Here is a 23,850-nt window from a genome sequence, read left to right on the forward strand (position 1 = left end):
CACTGGACTTAACAGGAAGATACACTGAGTCATCACAGTCTAATGAGATTACTTCTTCTAGTGACAGTGGAAGACTTTTATCCATGGTAAAATGTTACACAAAGACTGGTGATGACGGTAAGAATGATCCTGAGGCCTACTGGCTCTGAGTCAAAATAAAAAAATCCATTAAAATAGCCACAACTCTTCAAAAATTATATACAAAATGAAGAAAATCTGAAGGAGGAAAACCAGATGATGAATTTGACCCATGAGTAGCGTGCATAAACATGGACTTATTGTAAATTTCATAGTACAGGACTATGAGTCTTTAGAACCTTTTAAAGGAAGTACTATGCTATACTTTTGGAGAAGGAAATGGCAACCCACTCCAGTATTCTTGCCTGGAAAATACCATGGATGGAGGAACCTGGTAGGCTACAGTCCATGGGATCGCAAAGTCGGACACAACTGAGCAACTTCACAGTCACATGCTATACTTTACAAAGAGCACGGCAAGCCTATGCGTCAATAGGTGATCCAGTCCAAAACTATGTGCTTAAAAGTTGCAAATGTTAGCCATCATCTTTATTGTCAATCCCAACATCTGAGGGACATCCTGTAGACAACAACCAGATTCTCCCAATGACAACCAGACAGAAGTTGGACCTGGACTCATCACAGAGGCAATTCTAACTCTCTATGTCTATTCTTTAGCTCTCAGGATTATATTTTTCCACTTTATTACTGAAAGAATAAAATGGTATAATTCCATTACACTTTCCAAATGCTGGTCTTTTATGTACATAAGTATAATGATTTCTAGGTCTCTTAACAGATTTTTACTGATTTTTTAGTTACATTTTTCTTAAGTTTCTTTAAAAATCTTTCCCATTAATATTTTTCAAATAAGTCTGAAAGTGAAGTCGCTCAGTCATGCCCGACTCTTTGCAACCCCATGGACAGTAGCCTGCACCAAGCTCCTCCATCCACGGGATTTTCAAGGCAAGAGTACTGGAGTGGGTTGCCATTTCCTTCTCCGGGGAATCTTCCCAACCCAGGGATCAAACCCAGGTCTCTCGCATTGTAGACAGAGGCTTTACCTTCTGAGCCATCAGGGAAGTCAAATAAGTCTAAATTTAATAAATATTCTACATGATAATGATTATGATAATAAGGATTTTTCCAGTGTGGAGGGTGAGTCATTTTCATGTAGCTTATCAAACTAGGCTGGACAACAGAGCTTTTCATTTACCAATAGGTTCTTGTTAAGCGATAAATATTAAATTGTTCCGCAAACTCTCATTTTAATACTTTCTCTTTCTCCAGCTCATTCTAACCCTTTTCTCTGTGATTCAATTTGCTTTACTATTATTTAGTTTTTAAATGCCATTCAAAAAAAGTCAGAAAAATGGTCTTATGGGCAATTACTATCTATTATAACAAGTACAGGCCAACAAAAGCCCAGCTCATTGAGTCTGTTAACAACCAGTGGTATGTACATTCACCGATTTCTTAGCTGCTCCTACACTGCCTAACATGCAACTATAGCTCAAGGGCTATGTTTTAAAAATTTCACTTTTTTCTGTCCTTTACAATTTTACTTACACAAAATGTATCTAATGGTTGGTCAATCAGCAGCACATGAAATTTTATGACAGCAATTTTCTGCACATCCAGAAAAGAGAATCCAAGACATGAAAAATGCCTCTTAAGGCCTTCCGATTATTTTCTGTTTCACAGGAATCAAAACAGCAAAAGATGGTGCCCATAAAGAGCATTTATATTAATTTCACCTTGAGAAAGTATGCTATCATTGTCCAATTAAGTAGCAATGAATCAGGGGTAACTGATAAACAAGAAACCCCTCCCCGCCCCCAGAGAAGGTAATATGTTTGTGCCCTTGGTGAAGGAAATGATCTATAAGACCATTGGGCTCAGGTAGATTAATGAACAGGCACAGATTAAGTAAGAGTCTGCTGCTGCTGCTGCTGCTGCTAAGTTGCTTCATTCGTGTCTGACTCTGTGCGACCCCATAAACGGCAGCCCACCAGGCTCCGCCGTCCCTGGGATTCTCCAGGCAAGAACACTGGAGTGGGTTGCCATTTCCTTCTCCAATGCATGAAAGTGAAAAGTGAAAGTGAAGTTGCTCAGTCGTGTCGGACTCTTAGCGACCCCATGGACTGCAGCCCACCAGGCTCCTCCCTCCATGGGATTTTCCAGACAAGAGTACTGGTGTGGGGTGCCACTGCCTTCTCTGAAGTAAGAATCTACTGTAAAGGAAAAAAAGATGTCTTTATTATGATATGCAGTCATGCTCAGAAGCAGAAAAATTAAAATTACATCTTTAAGTAGGAGGAAAAAATTTAAGACATGTAATACACCAAGTTCAAATCAAGAAGGCAGCAAAACCCACGATTGGTATAATAATAGATTACATATATATGTTATATTTGACTTGTGTTGTCTAGAAGTCATGAGAGAATAAAATACTAATTTTAAATAGCTATATTTTAATTTAAAACTAAGGCTCAGAGTTTTAATATAATCCTAAGCAGCACAAAACAATGATCAAAAATTTTGTGAATACATTTATACTTTATGCAGTCTAAGCAGTGATGTGTTGAGTATCTGAGTTACAGCTACAATCACAACATCCAATTTCTACTGCCTGTGTATTTCATTTCACAGGACTGTGAAAATGTAACTACTGTGATGTCAATATTTAGAAACGATCTGGAAGAGGTAGTGCACAGTGAAATCTTCAATGTGACCATAAAACTAATGCTGCATCAACATAAAAATGTTCATACTCACCAAGAAGCAGAACAATGACCACTAACTTTTCAGAACACTCTCAGACAATTCACTTTAATTCAATATAAAAAACGTATATTGAGCACTGACTACATGTCTACTATGGTGCCAGATACCAGGGATGCAAAGATGAATCAGATCTCTGTCCTTCATGGAATTTAGAGCAAGAAAAACAGAGACAATACATATAATACAATAATTGTATTACATTATAATATAGATTTTAGAAGTATAATGAGAACACAGAAAAGTGAAAAATTAATTCTATCAAACTTATACATGTGCAAACTTGCCTGATTAAATATTATTGTCTTGTTTTTCTTTCAATGTTACTGTTTTGCATGCACCTTTGTATTAATATGTTGCCTTAAATCTCATGGAGTAAGGGGAAGTATATACATAATGAACATACTAACTCTGCTGGGGCAGAGTAGGACTCAGGGAAATAGAAGTTGCTAATGTATGAGCTGGACACACCCAGGAAAGAGGTTAGTACAGAAGAAAAATGAACACTGAGGCAGAATGGATTACATGAGCAAAGACCCAGAGGCATGAAACGCAGGGCACCTGAGTCATAAGGAGCAGCCTCGAGTGGATACCAGAAGAGGGTAAGTGCTTGGGGACACACATGCAGACCAAGGTTGGAAAGGCACGCTGGAGCCAGGCTGTGAAAGCTTTGCATCACGCCATGTGGGGATGCGCTGACAGTTTCCTATAGCAAGGGAGAATCAACGGAGGCTGTTAGTCAGGAAAGCAGTATAACCAGATTTGTGATTTAGAAAGACAACCCTGACAACTGTATGAAGGATGAACCACAAGAAGGAGAACAGACAAAAAGACACTATAATCTTCTAGAAAGGGGTCATAAGGAGAAATTATACAAGTGAAGAGAAATTGAATAATATGTGAGGACGCCTCAAAGGAAAAATACAGGCCATGGGGTCTGACTGAATCTTGGGAGAGAGACAAAAGAGAGAACAAGAAAGACCAATGTTTTCAGTAGCATGAAGAGAAGTAGGAATCACAGAATACTCCCTAGACCCTGGACTGAACCTTTATCTGGTTACTGCCTGCTGCCTGAACATGCCCTGTCCACAGGGGAGCCCGAGTGCCAAGTCCACGACCTTCCCTCTACCTGATGCTCTATGTTAATCTACCTGATACTCTATAAGTGAATCTCAAGAAAAGACGAACAAGCTTTTGGTTTGTAGCAAAGGATCAGAGAGGTGTTGAGGCAAGTTTTTCACTTTGCTCAGTGCATTGCAGCATTTATAGATCAATGAAAAGCAAAGTTGAAACTTACAAGTTGATTGTATTAAAAAAATACCTAATAGATGGACCTGGCAATGGATAAGACAGCTTTTATAATAACTTCCCAGTTGTTTCTTCCGTTGCTTTCTTGACATCATACTGTTTCACTGTAAATTAAAATCTATGTAATTCCATTGTTAGGGGACATCCATTCATTTTAAATTGTACATTTAGCAGGCTACTTACAAAATGTACATTATGACACCTATGCTCCAAATGTCACACTGCTGGCTATAGTCGTGGGCATTGATAACTTCAGGGGCTGCCAAAGAAGCAGAAATAAAATAATATTAATAATACAATAAATGACTTTTAAATGCTTAAACACAAAGCATGAAAAATGTGCTGATGTGATGTAATTTATTCCCCCATAGGGAAAAAGAGAACCAACAGCAGATGTTGAATGAATAATGTACAGGCCTTAACAATTGATGTCGCTGTAGCCTCCCTCCTGTCATTTAGCTTCTAACGGAATGACGGCACACACTGCACAGCGACACGTACAACTTTTTATCTCTTTCAAATTGTTAAGAAATGATCTTGCAAAGATCATGGAGTTATAGTAGAAGGCAACAATATCTTAGTCTTTGCCAAAAATAGCTTTGAAAACATGCCTGAAGTAGATACAATTTAAAGCAAGCCCAAAATGTGGAAATCTGGGTTTACAGAGAAACTAAGATAAACAGCTATAAATCACTTCAGCAAAATAACAGTAGTGATAGTAACTTCATAGCACTCCTATGACAGTATGAGTTATCTTCCGCATTTTCTAAATGAGAAAACTAAGACAAAGAGAGCACGCCTATAATATAACTCAATCAAAGAGCCAATTGGTCACAGGGGAGGCCTAGGGTCCAGGTATTTCTGCCTCCTCAACCCTGAGCTTCTTACTTACAATGTGCCCATGATTGCCGTTACTGTTGTTCAGTTGCTCAGTGATGTCTGTCTCTTTTGTGACCCCATGGACTGTAGCCCACCAGGCTTCTCTGACCATGGGATTTCCCAGGCAGAATACTGGAATGGGTTGCCATTTCCTTCTCCAGGGGATTTTCCTGACCCAGGGATGGAACTCAAGTCTCCTGTATTACACGTGGTTTCTTTATTTCTAAACCACCTGGGAAGCCCTATGAAAGGATGTTGCATGTTGTCAAACACTTTTTCCGCATCTATTGAGATGATAGGGTCCCTTTAAACAATCTTCGCAAAGTAGAACTTTATTTTATTTTGAGGTAGCACATCTTTTAATGATTCAGTTCAGTTCAGTCGCTCAGTCATGTCTGACTCTTTGTGACCCCATGAAGTGCAGCACGCCAGGCCTCCCTGTCCATCACCAACTCCCGGAGTCCACCAAACCTATGTCCATTGAGTCGGTGATGCCATCCAACCATCTTATCCTCTGTAGTCCCCTTCTCCTCCTTCCCTCAATCTTTCCCAGCATCAGGGTCTTTTCAAATGAGTCAACTCTTTGCATGAGATGGCCAAAGTATTGGAGTTTCAGCTTCAATATCAGTCCTTCCAATGAACACCCAGGACTGATCTCCTTTAGGATGGATTGGTTGGATCTCCTTGCAGTCCAAGGGACTCTCAAGAGTCTTCTCCAACACCACAGGTCAAAAGCATCAATTCTTCGGCGCTTAGCTTTCTTTATAGTCCAACTCTCACATCCATACATGACTACTCGAAAAACCATAGCCTTGACTAGATGGACCTTTGTTGGCAAAGTAATGTGTCTGCTTTTTTAATATGCTGTCTAGGTTGGTCATAACTTTCCTTCCAAGGAGTAAGTGTCTTTTAATTTCATGGCTGCAGTCACCATCTGCAGTGATTTTTGAGCCCAAAAAAATAAAGTCAGCCACTGTTTCCACTGTTTTCCCATCTATTTCCCATGAAGTGATGGGACCAGATGCCAAGATCTTAGTTTTCTGAATGCTGAGCTTTAAGCCAACTTTTTCACTCTCCTCTTTCACTTTCATCAAGAGGCTCTTTACTTCTTCACTTTTTGCCATAAGGCTGGTGTCATCTGCATATCTGAGGTTATTGATATTTCTCCCGTAAATCTTGATTCCAGCTTGTGTTTCTTCCAGCCCAGCGTTTCTCATGATGTACTCTGCATATAAGTTAAATAAGCAGGGTGACAATATACAGCCTTGACGTACTCCTTTTCCTATTTGGAACCAGTCTGTTGTTCCATGTCCAGTTCTAACTGTTGCTTCCTGACCTGCATATAGGTTTCTCAAGAGGTAGGTCAGGTGGTCTGGTATTCCCATCTCTTGCAGAATTTTCCAGTTTATTGTGATCCACACAGTCAAAGGCTTTGGCATAGTCAATAAAGCAGAAATAGATGTTTTTCTGGAACTCTCTTGCTTTTTCGATGATCCAGTGGATGTTGGCAATTTGATCTCTGGTTCCTCTGCCTTTTCTAAAACCAGCTTGAACATTAGGAAGTTCATGGTTCACGTATTGCTGAAGCCTGACTTGGAGAATTTTCAGCATCACTTTACTAGCGTGTGAGATGAGTGCAATTGTTGCAGTAGTGAGCATTCATTGGCATTGCCTTTCTTTGGGATTGGAATGAAAACTGACCTTTTCCAGTCCTGTAGCCACTGCTGAGTTTTCCAAATTTGCTGGCATATTGAGTGCAGCACTTTCACAGCATCATCTTTCAGGATTTGAAATAGCTCAACTGGAATTCCATCACCTCCACTAGCTTTGTTCGTAGTGATGCTTCCTAAGGCCCACTTGACTTCACATTCCAGGATGTCTGGCTCTAGGTAAGTGATTACAGCATCGTGATTATCTGGGTCGTGATGGTCTTTTAATGATTAGATTTTTAAATAATGGCTGGGTTTTTAAAAAGTTGAATATGCTTGTTATTCCAGGAATATGTCTATTACACCTCTACAGTTAGGGAGCACCCCGGAGGGCCAACAGTAAGTTAATATGTAGCTTCACTCCCACATTGTTTAAGGGTCAACTGTGTGTATTTGAATAGAAATTTAAAATTTACAAAGTACTTTTGCATCAATGATGCTATTCGTATAAATTATGTTAAGAATCATGTGAGATGGGTATCAGGCATTTGACTCACTTTGCCAGTGAGGAAATTAAGGTCCAGATACACATATTAAGTGACTCACCTAAAGTAACACAGTTACAGAGCATCTCCCATGCAAAAGGTGTTTTCACTTTAGAAAACCGTTTCAATCACCCCTCCCAACACACACACACACACAATGTGTCTGTAACCAGTAAAAGCAAATGAAATTTCATTTCCTCTAACTATTTTAAAGGAACTAAAAAGCAACAACAAAAAAAAAAGGAGCTGAAAGGTAAATAGAAGAATGAGAAAAGACTCAACTATAGATAATTAACAAACTAAGTAATTTGTCTTCAAATCACTTAAAATTAACTAATTAACATTTTCCTTTAAGCAATTACTTGTATTCTTTAAGCCTCCTTAAACTTTTAAAATACTGAATCATAAACATTCAAGTTGCTCTATGGCCATGTGTCTATGACAAGGGCCGATTCCATGATCTAATTCCCTGACAGATTTCCACATAGCTCTACCACTCAGTGGGGGCCTGGAATTCAGAGCCCTCATCGTTCCAGAGTCATCTTAATTACCAGGGGCATTTCTACGGGCACTGTCATCACAGCTCTCACAGGGAGGCAGAGGCCAGAGCAACTGTGCCAAAGAGCCACTTAGGAAGTCAGCAAAGCCCCACAAACCATCTGTCTTCTCTCTTGTTCTCTCACTTGTTATCAGTGTAGACAACTAATAAGCAGGCATAAAACTCAGGACGCTTGGATATATTTTCCCCATGTAACTACAGACCAGATGTCTTTTGCCAACAGGAGGATATGAACAGAATCTAAAGTAGCCTCCTCCCAAATAAGATAAAACAACTTAGAAACTTTATGCATCAAATAGACAAACAATGAACCAGGCATACTCCTCAGGAATAAAAATGAATAAACTACTGATATAACAACATGGCTAAGTCTCAAAATCATTACATGGAACAGAAGAAGATAGACACAAAAGAATATATACTTATGATTCAATTTTTATAAATTCTAGACAAGCAAAACTAATCTAAGGCAATGGAAATCCTCAGTGGTTGCTAAGGTTTGGGTGGGGGATTGACTGAGAGGGACACAAAGGAAATTTCTGGGGTGATGGAAATATTCTATATCTTCACTGAGATGGTAATTGTACAAGTATATATATTTGTCAAAACTCATTAAACTTTACACTTAAAATCTGTGTATTTTATTATATACAAATTATGTTTCCATAAAGAATATTTTTATGAAATCTACTAAAAGTACAAAAAAAATCTACTAAAGCCCTACATTAGTGAGTGACTTTAATAACTCTCTTAGAAATCAACAGAGGAAGCAAGCAAAATTAATAATATGGACTAGTGGCTGAGATGACAGAACTGAAGACTATGAGCTCATCACCTCCCACGAACATACCAAAATTACTACTTACAGAGCAACTATCTATAGGGATGACCTGAAAACTAGCAGAAAAGAATTTTCCACAATTAAGACATAAAGTAGGAAGTACAAGAATATGGGAAGGAGAGGAGGAGACATCCTACAGTTAGAACCTACATTTCCAGGTCACTGAAACACTAACAGGAGGAATGTCACAATCTCAGAATTCCTCCACAAGGAGTGAGGACTCTTAGCCCCACATCAGGCTCCCCAGTCTAGGGGTTCTGCACCAGGAATATAAGCCCCCAGAACACCTGGCTTTGACAACCAGCAAGGCTTATATCCAGGAGAGCTGGAGTGCTAGAGGAAACAACAGACTTTGCTCTTCAAGAGTGCACACAATATCTCACACTCCGAAACCCAGCTCAGAGGCAGTAGTTTGAAAAACAGGTCAGACCCAGTTGCTGATCTTGGAAAACCTCCCAGGAAGGGAGGAAGCAGCTAGGACTCCCCCAGGGGACTGGCAGCAGCCATTGTGGGGAGTTCATTCTATCACATGGACACTGGTGCTGGTAAGCATCATTTTGGTTTCCTCCCTCTAGCTTATTAGTGCCAGGACCTGCCCCACCCACCAGCAGGCACAAACCAGCCCTACGCCCCCTAGTAGACAGTTGCCAAGACCTGGCCCACCCACCAGCAAACTAGCACTGCCCTTTACCATGCAGCCATATAGGCACCAAGCCTTGTACACCAGCAGGCCAATAGCGGGTGCAAGTATGGCCTACACAGGCCATGCAGTTAACCCCGCAGTAAGCCTACCTCACCTTCTAGCAAGCCCAGAGTCACTATGTGGCACAGCCTCAAAGCCAAGCAGGTTGGGGGCCAGTCCCATCTACCAGTGTGTCCACAGTAGTCAGCCCCACCAAAAAAGGGTGCATGCAGCCCACAAAGGGGACACCCCTAGAACATACAACTCCAGTGATCAGAGGGGAGCCCCTGGTGGTCCCCACAGGACATCGCCTATATAAGGCACCATTTCTCCAAGATCAGAAGATACAACCAACATACCTAACACATAGAAATTAGACACAAAGAATTGGGCAAAACGAAAAGAAAAGAAACTGAAAAAGCACAAAGACATGAAGTATAAATAACATACTACTAAACAACCAATGGGCCACTGAAGAAATGAAAGAGGAAATCAAAAATACCTAAAGAGAAATAAAAATGGAAACACAATGATCTATAATTTATGGGACACAGCAAAAGTAGTTCTAATAGAGAAGTTTATAGAGATACAAGCCTTACCTCAGCAAACAAGAAAAACTTCAAATAAACAATCTAACATTATATCTAAAGGAACTAGAAAAAGAAGAACAAAGAAAACCTGAAATTAATAGAAGGAAAGAGAAAAAAAAAGATCAGATCAGAAATAAAAGAGACAGAGACTAAAAAGATATTGAAAAGATCACTGAAAGAGACAGACTTAGAGCTAAGAGCTAGTTCTTTAAAAAGATAAGCAAAATTGATAAACCTTTAGCAAGACTCATTAAGAAAAAAGACACAAAATCAGAATGAAATAGAAATTACAACCAATACCACAGAAATACAAAGGATCATAAGAGATTACTATGACCAATTATATACCAATGAAATGGACAATTTAGAGGGAAGAGATAAATTTCTTGAAATACACAATCTCCTAAGACTGAATCAGGAAAAAACAGAAACAGATCAATTACCAGTGATAAAACTGGATCAGTAACTTAAAAATTCCCAAAAAATAAAAGTCCAATACCAGATAGCTCCACAGGTAAATTCTAAAAAGCATTTAAGAAAAGTTAACACCTATCCTTATCAAACTATTACAAAAAGTTAAAAAGGAAGGAATACTTCCAAACTCATTTTACAAGGCCAGCATCAGCCTGTTATCAAAACTAGATAAAGATACCACAAAAAAAGAAAATTATAAGCCAATATCACTGATGAACACAGATGCAAAAAACTTCAAAAAAATCTTAGCAAACTAAAAGAACCACACACCATGATTAAGTAGAATTTAGTCCAGTAACTCAAGGATGGTTCAATATCTTCAAATCAATGAATGTGATACACTACATTAACAAATGAAGGGTAACAATCGTATGATCATCCCTATAGATGCAGAAAAAGCTTTTGACAAAATTTGACATCCATTTATGACAAAAACTCTCCAGAAAGTTGGTATAGAGGGAACATACCTCAACATAATAAAGGCCATAATGACAAACCCACAGTGAACATCATACTCAATGGTAAAGAACCAAAAGCATTTATCTGTTCCTTCTACATGGTAAAAATTCTTATCCTCTGTGAACAGGAACAAGATAAGGATATCTACTCTTTTCACTCAACAAAGTAGTGGAAGTCCTAGCCATAGCAATTAGATAAGAAAAAGTAAAAAGAATCCAAATTGGAAAGGAAGAAGTAAAACTGTCACTGTTCGCAGATGACATGATATTATATACAAAAAATCCTAAAGATGCCAACAGAGAACTATTAGAATAAATGAATACAGTAAAATAGCAAGATATAGAATATGTAGATATTTATTCTATATACTAACAACAAATTTCCAGAAAAAAATTAAGAAAACAATCCCACATATGGATCAATGCAACAGAACAGGGAGCCCAGAAATAAACCTACATACCTATGGTCAATTAACTGTCAACAAAGTGGGCAAGAACACACAATAGAAAAAAGACAATCTCTTCAACAGTGGTGCTGGGAAAGTTGGACAGCCACATGCAAATCAATGAATTTATAACACATCTTCACACCATACAAAAAAAAAATAAATAAACTCAAAATGGCTTAAAGTCTGAAATATAAGACACAACACCATAAAATTCCTAGAAGAGAACATAAGCAAAACATTCTCTAACATAAATCATACCAATGTGTTCTTAGGTCAATTTCCCAAGGCAATAGAAATAAAAGGAAAAATAAACATATGAGATCTGCTGCTGCTGCTGCTGCTGCTAAGTCACTTCAGTCATGTCCGACTCTGTGCGATCCTATAGATGGCAGCCCACCAGGCTCCCCCGTCCCTGGGATTCTCCAGGCAAGAACACTGGAGTGGGTTGCCATTTCCTCCTCCAATGCATGAAAGTGAAAAGTGAAAGGGAAGTCGCTCGGTCGTGTCTGACTCTTCACGACCCCATGGACTGCAGCCTACCAGGCTCCTCCGTCCATGGGATTTTCCAGGCAAAAGTACTGGAGTGGGGTGCCATCGCCTTCTCCCATATGAGATCTACTCAAACTTAAAAGTTCCCGTACAGCAAACAAAATGAAAAGATAACCTACAGACTGGGAGGAAAAAACTGAAGACAACACAAACAAATGGAAAGATAAATTTTGCTAATGGGCTTGAAGAATTAAAATTATTTAAATGACCATACATATCAACTATATTTCAATAAAATTAATAAAATAAAAAGTTTGAATCACAAAAGTCTCATGTTTGGTTTTATAAACACACACATACAAACACTTTTATGCTTGACAAACCAGGAGTATATAGTCGTCCCTCGGCTTCTGTAGTGGACTGGTTTCAGGATTCAGCCCCTAACCCTTTAGCGCCCAGGCTGTCAGATACCAAAATTCATGGATGCATAAGTCCCTTATAAAAATTGGCTTAATATTTGAATGTAACCTACCCATATAGTCCCATATACTTTAAATCATCTCTAGATTAACATATAATACCTAACACAATATAAATGCTATGTAAATAGTTGCCACTGTGTAATAAATTCAAGTTTTGCTTTTTAGAGCTTTCTGGAAATTTTTTCCTCAAATACTTTGGATCATTGGTTAGTTGAATCTGCAGGTGTAGAACCCACAGATAAAGAGGGCTGAGGGTACATGCTTTCAAAATATCCAAACTAATGTTTGCAAAAATGAACCTTGTGTTCAACCACAGAGAAAATTCCTTGAAGTTGAAATCTTTTAACTCACAATTACCTAATAAAATGAAGAAAATCAGATAGAAAACCAAAAGGTTAGATAAATTAACACAATCATATAAGTATCAAACACATTCCACAGAAAATTCTAAAAGCACTTCAAAGTAATTTTTGGATTAAAGAAGAAGACTAAAATCATAGACTATTAAGAAATTAATAACAATTAGAACACTGTATAATAAAAGAAACAGTTAAAGGAGTACTCAGAGGAAAATATACAGCCTTAAATGCATTTATTAGAAAATAAGACTGAAAATAAACATTTAACTTAGGAAGTTTAAAAATAAACCAAAAGTAAGTGGAAAGAAGGAATTAAGAAAAATAAAAGCAGAAATCAATGAAAATCAAATACCACTAGACTTAAGCTGGAGTTTTGAAAGCTCAATAAATAGTCCTGCCACTAATAAATTTGATCAAGAAAAAATGGTTAGTATTATTACAAGAACTAAAATTGAGCATAAGTGCCATGTACTGTGCTAAGCACTTTACATTTAATTCTATGCCAATCTAATAAAAAGATATTATTATTACCATCCTAAAGTACATCTTCTACCCTTTTCTGTTTTATTTTTCTTCCTTAGCACTTCTCGCTAACATACCAGATATTTTTTTAATCTTTTTTATTAATGTTTGCACCAACACACATTTTCTTGTTTTGTTCACTATTATATTTCCAACCCCTAGAACAGTGTCTGACACAAAATAGATCCTTCATTTTTTTTTTATAGAAGGGTGGCATAATCCCTATTATACAAAAGTAGAAACCATGACAAAGTTGTTTGTACAGGGCTAACCAGAAAGCAAGTGGCAGAGTTAGAGTCCCAAGTTAGCCAGTGATGTCAGAGGCCATACTGCTAATATTAAATTATATTGCCTTCTTAATAAATATTAAGAATTAATATGGAGCCAAAACCACAGATCTAAGAATTACAAGTGAATGTAATATGCATCTTTATACCAATAAAATTTAAAATCACAATGAACAATTTTCTGAAAAATATAAATTATCAAAATGATTCAAAATGTGAAAAACTTAAATAACCTAATATAAATTAAAAATAATAGGGATTTCCCTGGTGGTCTAGCGGTTAGAAAGTCACCTGCCAATGCAGTGGCGCAAGTTTGATTCTTGGTCTGGGAAGGTCCCACATGCTGTGGAGCAACTTGGCTCACAAGCTGAGTGCCTGCAGCCCATGTTCTGCAATAAGAGAAGCCCATACACTGCAACAAAGAGTAACTCCTGCTCGCTGCAACTAGAGAAAGTTTGCGTGCAGCAACAAAGAACCAGAACAGCCAAAATAAATAAATAAACAAAAACTTAAAAAAAGAAAATAATAGAAATTTTATCCCCACAGGGTACCATGACCAAAAATTTTAAGGGGAAATCTCATCAAATAATTAATGAGTAGGTAATTTCTATTATTTAAATGGTTCATGAACATACAAAAAATGAAAATATTTTATTTTTAAAATGAGGATAGTATAATCCTAACATCAAAAAACATAAGGGCAGCAGGAAAGAAAGCTACACTCAAAGTTCTGAACTAAAGTGGTAACAAACTGAATTATTTGTTGTCGTTCAGTTACTTAGTCCTGTCCAACTCTTTGCCACCCCAAGGACTGCAGCACACCAGGCTTCCCTGTCCTTCACTATCTCCCAGAATTTGTTCAAACTCATGTCCACTGAGTTGATGACACCACCCAACCATCTCATCCTCTGTCACTTCCTTCCTCTTCTGCCCTCAATCTTTCCCAGCATCAGGATCTTTGCCAATGAGTTGCCTCTTCCCATCAGGTGGCCAAAGTATGGAGCTTCAGCTTCAGCATGACTCCTTCCAGTGAAAATTCAGGATTGATTTCCTTTAGGATAGACTGGTTGGATTTCCTTGAAGTCCAAGGGAATCTCAAGAGTCTTCTCCAACACCACAGTTCTAAAGCATCAATTCTTTGGCACTCAGCTTTCTTTATGGTCCAGCTCTCACATCCTTACATGACTACTGGAAAAACCATAGCCTTGACTAGACAGACCTTTGTTGGCAAAGTAATGTCTCTGCTTTTGAATATGCTATCTAGGTTGGTCATAACTTTCCTTGCAAGGAGTAAGCGTCTTTTAATTTCATGGCTGTAGTCACCATCTGCAGTGATTTTGGAGCCCCCAAAAATAAAGTCTGACACTGTTTCTACTGTTTCCCCATCTATTTCCCATGGAGTGATGGGACCAGATGCCACGATCTTCATTTTCTGAATGTTGAGTTTTAAACCAACTCTTTCACTCTCCTCTTTCACCTTCATTAAGAGACTTTTTAGTTCCTCTTCACCTTCTGCCATAAGGGTGGTGCATCTGAATATCTGAGGTTATTGATATTTCTCCCAGCAATCTTAATTCCAGCTTGAGCTTCATCCAGCCTGGCGTTTCACATGATGCACTCCGCATTTAAGTTAAATACGCAAGATGACAATATACAGTGTTGATGTACTCCTTTCCTGATTTTGAACCAGTCTGTTGTTTCATGTCCAGTTCTAACTATTGCTTCTTGACCTGCATACAGATTTCTCAGGAGGCAGGTAAGGCGGTCTGGTATTCCCATCTCTTTAAGAATTTTCCACAGTTTGTTGTGATCCATACTGTTATGATCAAACTGAATATAGCAGTATATCAAACCAAGTGAGGTTTAATCCAAAGGTACAAGGATGGTTCAACATTTCTATTAATGCAATTATTTCTTTAATAAATTTAAAAAGTATATGATCATCTCAATAGATACAAATTTGAATAGGCATTTCATCTATGTCTATTGTAAGATATATGAATGACTAATAAGTACATGAAAAGATGTTCAACATCATTGGTCGTTAAGGTAATGAAAATTAAAAATCACAATGAGATGCTACTTCCTACCCATCAGAATGGCTATAATTACAAAGATAAGTAATACAGTTAGAAAGGATGTGAAGAAACTGGAACTCTTACACATTGCTAGTGGGAAGGTAAAATCTTATAGTACTTTGGAAAATTGTTTGGTAATTTCTTAAAAAGTATAAACATAAATAATATATGATTCATCAATTTCACTTCTTTGTAGCTACCCAGGGAAAATGAAACCATGAGTTCAGTTCAGTCACTCAGTCGTGTCTGACTCTTTGCGACCCCACGAATCGCAGCATGCCAGGCCTCCCTGTCCATCACCAACTCCTGGAGTTCACTCAGACTCACGTCCATCGAGTCAGTGATGCCATCCAGCCATCTCATCCTCTGTCGTCCCCCTCTCCTCCTGCCCCCAATCCCTCCCAGCATCAGAGTCTTTTCCAATGAGTCAACTCTTCGCATGAGGTGGCCAAAGTACTGGAGTTTCAGCTTGAGCATCATTCCTTCCAAAGAAATATATGCCCACATAAAAACTTGAACACAAATGTCCATAAGCAGGATTATTCATAATAGCTCCAAACTGGAAACAATCTACATGTGCATCAACTAATAAACAGATAAACAAAGCATTGCATATCTATACAATGGACAACTGTTTACTAACGGAACAGACTACACATATGTGCTGCAATAGGGATGTACCTCAAAAACATCATGCTAAGTGAAAAAAAACCAGGTGTATAAGCCTAGATGTTGTATGATTCCATTTATATGAAATATCCAGAAACAGAAAACCTAGAGAGACAAAGATCAGTGGTTACCTGGGATTGGGATGGGAATGAGATTGAGAGCAAATGGGCATGAGGCAACTGCTAGAGGCAGAACTGCTTAAATTGGACTGTGGAGGTGCTGTAAAACTCTGTGAATGTATGAAAAATCACCCAATGGCACATTTTTTTGGGTATCTAAATTATACTTCAAGAATGCTGTTAAAAATCACATTTACAAAAATGAGAAACTGTTGGTTTATGAAATATATTTAATCAGGACTCTATGAAAAACTACTGGATGGCAATGAAATTGGATAAAAAATGGAAAGAAGCAAAACACATGCATTATTTTAGCATGAATTAACAAAATGATAATTAGGTTTGGGTGTATGATTACCTAAGAGACATAAACAGTTATAAGAAGAGCCCAGAGAAATGATGAACACTATAATCTCCAAAGATAAGAACTATGAAAAATTTGTGACAACAACTAAAATACTTTCACTTTCAAGAAAAGAAAAGGTAGCTTGATCAGGGCCATTAGTTATGATGCAGAATCAAACTGCTCAAATTTTAATCCACACAAGTTGTTCTACTTTTCTCTATAGGAAAAAAAATCATTTAAAGCCTCCTAACTTACCCATATAGATGGGTGTCCCACATGTGGTTTGCAGCATGACCTCACTCCTTCCATGCTTCTTCACTGCTAGGCCAAAATCGGTCACCTTCAAGAAGAAATTCACAGAGTCACCAGTTTTCCAGACCCAAAGTTCACACATTCTGCCAACAGGATTTTCACTACACTGTATTGCATTTAATTCAGGAATTCTTGAGGACAGAGGGGCTTTCCTTGCATTACTAATAAGGACCTTGCTTCCCCTTCCCACCCACCCCTCCTTGTGAAAAAGAAACCTAGTCAAGAGAAACTTGGTTTTTCAAATTTTGAAAAAACACCCATAATGTTGATTATTCACTCCTTCTAATTTAAATTCAACAGTTCAACATAGGGAGTTACTCTTCCAAGAAGGCATTTAACATTTTTTAAAATGAAATTTATCTTTATAAAGTTATTTCATTGTAAAACACATTCTGGCCTTGGTAAGTTTATTATCTATTTTTCTGATGCTCAAGCTATGTTTCAGTTTAAAGCACTGTTATAAATGCAAATCATTATTCTTGTCAGCACTCACAGAAACTCCTCCTTTTTATAATTATTTATAAAATATTTTCTCTAGTCAATGCTATCTTTTCTTTACTATTATTTCCTCTGTGTTTCTAGAGTATACTAATTTAAAAATTATTACACTATTAAAAACTACGAGAAGCAAATTAACAGGAAAAAAAAATACACACTATAACTACAAATACACGGGAGGCCTACTGCTGCAACTGCAGGCTTTCTGCTCAAGTCTAAGTCTTGTCATTAAACATTTGCTTATTAAATATTCAGTGTGTGCCCTTTGGTATTGTCTCCCACGTTGGAACAGCCTTGGGCTGAAAGCAGAAAAAACAGGCACATTTACTGACCACACAACCAAAGATGAGATTGTGGTCCACAGACACTGAATGTAAAGTTTTCAGTACCTTACAGAGTAAGAAAATGTTCCTATCAACAATGTGATATCACTATTTCTCTAAAGAGACTAATAAATTTCTCCAGGAGTGTTCACAATGACCCTACTTGGAGCATCATGCTACATTATCTTTCTCCACAGAAAATGTATACAGGTATCAAATATATAAAAGTTCTCATGACCCAATTCAGTTCTTTGGAGGGCATTTATTCCTTCATGCACCAAATATTAATTGAGCACGTATTATATTTTAGGCATTATTCCTGGTACCAACAGTGAATAAGACACACACAGAATTCCTGCACTCATAGACCTTATAATAGAAACATCTAAGAATATTTATTTGAGTATAACAACAATACTGTTAATCCTATTTATGTTATAAATGCAACAGAGCAAGTTATTCAAAGACAACATTTTATTCCCAAATTAATACATTCATATATTTTGAAAGCAACCACTTTTAAAATGCTAATAAATAATGTATTCGATCATTTATTTGACATTAAAGAACACTTAATTTGAATAAAGTCTTCAAGAATAAATACTTGGCATACTAACTGTGCTTAGAACATAAATATTAATACCCAAGAAAATTTTAAATGAGAAACACAGACTTTAGCATTAATTTAGTATCAAAGGCACAGCCAAGGTGTACTTTTTCTCTAAATTTGTAACACATTTACATCAAATTACCAGGCATAGTTTTGAAATTAATTAGAATTCAGAGCATCTGTTTGTTTGCTATTAACTAATGATTCAGAACTATCCAAATGAATATCTACTTTAAAAAATTCAGTAGCACTACTTAACTTGTAAAATTATTCTTGTCAGTCACAACCTCTTTTGTGAAATTTTAATTTTTTTAGCACAGGCTGCTTATTTTTGGCTGTTAAAAAGCTTCTGAAATGTATCTAAAAAAGAGGATGTACGTTGCCACTTTGATATCAAACTATTTATAGGCAAACATTTACCACAATTTCTAATATCTTACCTTTATGTTTAAGTTCATTTCATTGTTAGCATCAATAAAGCTGCTTTTAACCATTATGTTCTCCAGTTTCAGATCTCTATGTACTATATCTACCAAGAAAATAAACAACAAATCAAATGAAATGGATAATGAAAAAATAATTAGAGTGGACACAAATAGAACTTGACCAGTTAACATCTACTGTTGAAAAAGGAGATCACTCCTGGGTGTTCATTGGAGGGACTGATGTTGAAGCTGAAACTCCAATCCTTTGGCCATCTGATGCGGAGAGCTGACTCATTTGAAAAGACCCTGATGCTGGGAAAGATTGATCCCTTTTCTCCACGTTTCTAACCTTAAGGAGCCACTTTCTTTGACTCCCTGACCTCTTCCCCAACCCCCTGCTGCTCCAGCTGGCCACTCTTCATGAATGGCCTGGTGAGTGTGAAAGAGGATCATGTCCAAGGTTAGCTATTTCCTGTAGGAGGAAGCTTTCCCATGTCCTTGACTCTTCAAAGAGAGGATTACCTCTTTACTTCTATTCATATGTTATTGTCAGCATAAACATTTAACATACTGCAACTTGGCTACGTGTATACAAACTATATTTTTTTCAATATATTTTCTGCACCATCAGTCCCACTTTTCTACTCTTTATACATTAAAGTTAAAAATAAAAACCCGTGAGACACAAAATCTCCAGTTGAACATGTCAGGGCTCAGGCAGGACTTTTATGTACATGCAAATACTCTCATGTACCAAATATTTCCTTTGCAAATAACTGATCCAGTCCATATCCATTGTAATCATTCCCCTAAACTTAAAAAGCTATAGGTATAATTTCCGGGGAAACGTGGCTGGATGAGCCCTGGACTGTCTACTACTCCTAGTTGTTTACAGTTCTCTTCCACACCCAACCTGTGTTTGGAATTTCTATTGTTCTCCTTATCTCTTCTTACATAAACACCACAAAACTTTAACTAATATATCTTCATAATGTGGTTTGACACTTGGCAGGGCAAGTCTCTCTGCTGCCTCCACTGTTCTTTTTAATTGTTTTTTTTACTATTCTCATCACTCTCAAAATAATTTTATCAAGTTCCATGATAAATCCTGTTAAGATTTAGTTTGAAATATACTGACTTTATATATTAGAACTGAAATTAGCAAAATATCAAGTCTTTGGTTTTCTGCTCTTGCAAAAATCCTCGCTCTCTGCGGAAAGCCCTCCCTTTTCCACCTGAGTTTGTATTCCTCAGCTCAAGTTTTGCTTCCTCTGTGAATTCTTGCTTGACTTTCCGAATCAAATGAGGCACTTAGTACACCTGTGCTCCATGCTCTCTATATGGCTCTCAGAAATCATCATATTGTTTTCTGTACTCCATTTGAAAACAAATCATCAATTTCTTTTCTGTACTCCAGCAGGTGCCTTGTGTTTGAACCTCTGTAAACTCTAGGACCAACCTCAATGCTGTAGGTGCTTAAGGAACATCTGTTGAATGAGCCCCTAGGTTCCAGCACTAGCTCTGCACACCCAACCATGTCCCCTGACCTCTCTGGAACAAAGTTTTTTTTATCTCTTTTGAACTGTGGTGTTGGAGAAGACTCTTGAGAGTCCCTTGGGCTGCAAAGAGATCTAACCAGTCAATCCTAAAGGAAATCAGTCTTGGGTGTTCATTGTAAGGACTGATGCTGAAGCTGAAACTCCAATACTTTGGCCACCTGATGCGATGAATCTACTCTTTGGAAAAGACTCTGATGCTGGGAAAGATTGAGGGCAGGAGGAGAAGGGGATGACAGAGGATGAGATGGTTGGATGGCATCACCAATGCAATGGACGCGAGTTTGAGTAAGCTCCTGGAGTTGGTGATGGACAGGGAAGCCTGGTGTGCTGCAGTCCATGGGGTTGCAAAGAATCAGACATGACTGAGCAATTGAACTGAACCGAACTGATAAAATGAGAAGCTTCTAAAGTCACATGTAAGCCAAACTAACACTGAAGGGGGAAAAAAAAAAAAAAAGCAGGAGCATGAGGAAAAACAGTAGCAATAATACCAAAGAATAGTAAAGCAATTAGAAGAATTAGAATGATATTTAAATGTGGATATTAAAGTAGTGAAACAACTCCCCTGTGGTACTCTACTGGTGGATCATACATTTGTCAAAACCCATAGAATGTACAATACCAAGAGCGAACACCAATGTAAACTACGGACTTTGGGTGATAACGATGTGTCAGTGCAAGTTTATCAACTGTAACAAGTGTAACCCCTCTGATAGGGGATGCTAATAATGGGGAAGGATCTGCATGCATGGACAGAGGTATTTGGGAATCTCTGTAACTTCTCAATTTTGCTGTGAACCTAAAACTGCTCTAATAATTAAGTCTAAAAATTTGTTAAATGCCTAGTATATGCAGGTTTTTAACATTATTATTAATATATGAGTTTTAAGAAATTTCACTTCTATTGATTTTCTATTTTGGATTTAATAATATTAGCTTCTTTTCAAGTTGTTGAATAGAAATGTTCATAATTTCCTTCTTATCCATGGACAATGTAATTGCATACCTGTCTTGTTTCTAATTAAATTATATCAATAAAGTTACAAGGGAAAAAATTTAATTTTTAAAATCAAATTTTCTGTATCAGTAGGCATTACTTCTGTGACTATGAATCCTGGATACAATCACCCTTAAACAAAAGTGCTATCTGCCTGCATGGAGTCAACGAGCTGGGTGATCCTCTTCTTACCCTTGTTGTGAAGATAGGCTATAGCTGAGGCGAGACTTTGAATGATCCACCTTGTCTCATTCTCTGAGAAATGACCTTTCCTTTCCAGAATTTCTTTGAGTTCTCCATCCTCACAAAGCTCCATCACAAGATACATTTTCTGACATAAATATAAAGAGAGAGATCACAAATTATTTAGTTGGGTATGTTTAAATGTTATATACTGTAAACAGAGAGTAGAAATATCATTATAATCTTAATCACTCTATTCATTTAACATAGTTGCTATCTGTCATGTACAAGGTACTCTGTAAGATACCAGAGGGGACAAAAGTGGAAGTATTAGTCACTCAGTCATGTCTGACTCTTTCCAACCCCATGGACTGTAGCTCGTCAGGCTACTCTGTCCATGAAATTCTCCAGGCAAGAATACTGAAGTGGGTAGCCATTCCCTTCTCCAGGGGATCTTCTTGACCCAACAATCAAACCCGGGTCTCCTACATTGCAGAAGCCACCAGGGAAGCTCTACTAGAGGAAAAAGCAAGCATAAAACATACTCTTTATCTCCAAGGAGCTCAGAGTATGGTTCTAATCACAATGTCATGTGATAAGTGCTAACAGAAGAGGACTGTCCAAAATGTGATGAGGTTACAGAGGAGGGAGCGAGCCTAAAGAATGCTCACTGTGAAGAGGCACCATTTCAGGCAGGTCTGGATGATTGAACAGGGATTTATGGGTAGAAAATATGGGCAAGAACAGGCATAGCACACAGCATTTGCAGACTCCAAAGCTGGAAAAAACACTGGCAGTTAAAGAATAACACATATCTCAGTGTTAATAGCATTTTGGTAAGTCAGAGAAGACTGGAGTGGTGAGGGGTGAGGCCAGAAAGAACAGGTTGGTGCCAGGCTGTAAAGAGTCCTGGATGTCACACAAAGGAGCTTGGATTTTTTCCCCCATATGCAATAAGTAGCCACTGAAGATTTTTTTTTTTTTAATTTTTACCCACTCTGTGATCTCCAACCAGGGATCGAACCTGTACCCCCTACAGTGGGATCTCAGTGTCTTAACCACTGGACAACCAGGGAAGTCCCACCATTGAAGATTTTGAAGCTTATGTTTGGAGTGGAGGAAGTGTATGTGCTATTATCAATTCTGCATTTCTAAATGAACACTCCACTCCAGCAGCAATGCAGAGAAGAACTCAACAAACTTCTTTTCTGTGAAAGCCAGATACAGATAGTAAGTATTTTTGGCTTCACAGGCCATACAACCTCTTCCGTAGCCACTCAGCTCTGCTGTCACAGCATAAAAGCACCCATAAACAATACAACAAAACTTTATTTATGGACTTTGAAATTTAGTTTCATATAATTTTCACATGTCATGAAATACTACTATTTTAACCTTTCTTTCCAACCATTAAAAAATGTAAAAAACCTAACTTACAGGCTATAAAAAAAAAACAGGCTGCACTCCAGACTGGCTCACATGCTGTGTATACTGACCTCTGTTCATAAAAGGGTAGATGTGAGGAGCAGAAAGAAGAAAAGAAGAAAACAATGTGAAAATACGCAGAGGGAGAAATAGTGGAACTTAGTGACTAATGGGGTATAAATGGCAAAAGCCACAAATGAAATGCCTCTTCCATATTTGCTGTATCTGTGGATGTTTCTTATACTCACTTTAAGTATTCCAATAGTCAGGTCATCTATTGAGTCAGAAAGATTCCCAGTCAACTAAAATGCATGCCTTTTTCATACCTGTGGGCAGCTGCTATTCAGACACAGACCAGCCTCCATGTCTCCATTTCGTCCTGTGCCACTACATTTTCATTGTTGTTTGTAAGATTCTGGGACCTGATCCTATTCTATTACCACTCCTGATGCAACTTCAGTTCAGTCAGCAAGCAGGAAAGCAAGAGGAAAAGGCTAACAACCTTTCTTCCTATAGTCAAAATTCTGACTCACTAAACCTTAGGATGCTTTAGAATTTCAAAAGTAACTACAGAATTCTGTAAAGTCTAACGCAAAAATAAGCTTTTGAACTAGGCCATAGTTTTTCCACTGACAGCGTGGCAGAGATCATGAAATGAAACGGTAAGTGAATTATTTGGAAGGCAAAGTTACATTAGCAGTGCTTACAATACAAATTGATCAATTTAAAACAGGTAAGCTGATAAAAGTTATTATCAATAAAGGTTTTTCAGAAGTCTTTCTGTAACTATTAAAAAATAATTGTGTAGGCCTGGAGAATATGTGGACTCACAAGAAACGCTACATAGTTAACGGATGATCAGTATTACTACCTTAGCCTAACCAGTCAGTTAACAATTTCCTTTAATCTTTAAGATAGCTTCAACTGGAAG

At 37.7% G+C, this 23,850-nt stretch overlaps 1 protein-coding gene across 7 annotated transcripts in view; it reads right to left on the reverse strand.

The window, feature by feature from the left end:
- Nucleotides 1-23,850, reverse strand: part of STK33 (serine/threonine kinase 33) — a 193,103-nt gene that overhangs the window by 38,723 nt on the left and 130,530 nt on the right. For all 7 annotated transcript variants that reach the window (XM_027563209.1, XM_027563207.1, XM_027563212.1 and 4 more), the window contains 4 exons: nucleotides 21,504-21,642; nucleotides 18,771-18,859; nucleotides 16,843-16,927; nucleotides 4,294-4,369 (listed from right to left, as the gene is read on the reverse strand). In XM_027563209.1, the coding sequence (XP_027419010.1) occupies nucleotides 4,294-4,369; nucleotides 16,843-16,927; nucleotides 18,771-18,859; nucleotides 21,504-21,642 (389 nt within the window). The remainder of the gene's footprint in view (nucleotides 1-4,293; nucleotides 4,370-16,842; nucleotides 16,928-18,770; nucleotides 18,860-21,503; nucleotides 21,643-23,850) is intronic.

This window comes from Bos indicus x Bos taurus, chromosome 15, assembly GCF_003369695.1.
Source record: "Bos indicus x Bos taurus breed Angus x Brahman F1 hybrid chromosome 15, Bos_hybrid_MaternalHap_v2.0, whole genome shotgun sequence".
Taxonomy (NCBI): Eukaryota; Metazoa; Chordata; class Mammalia; order Artiodactyla; family Bovidae; genus Bos; species Bos indicus x Bos taurus.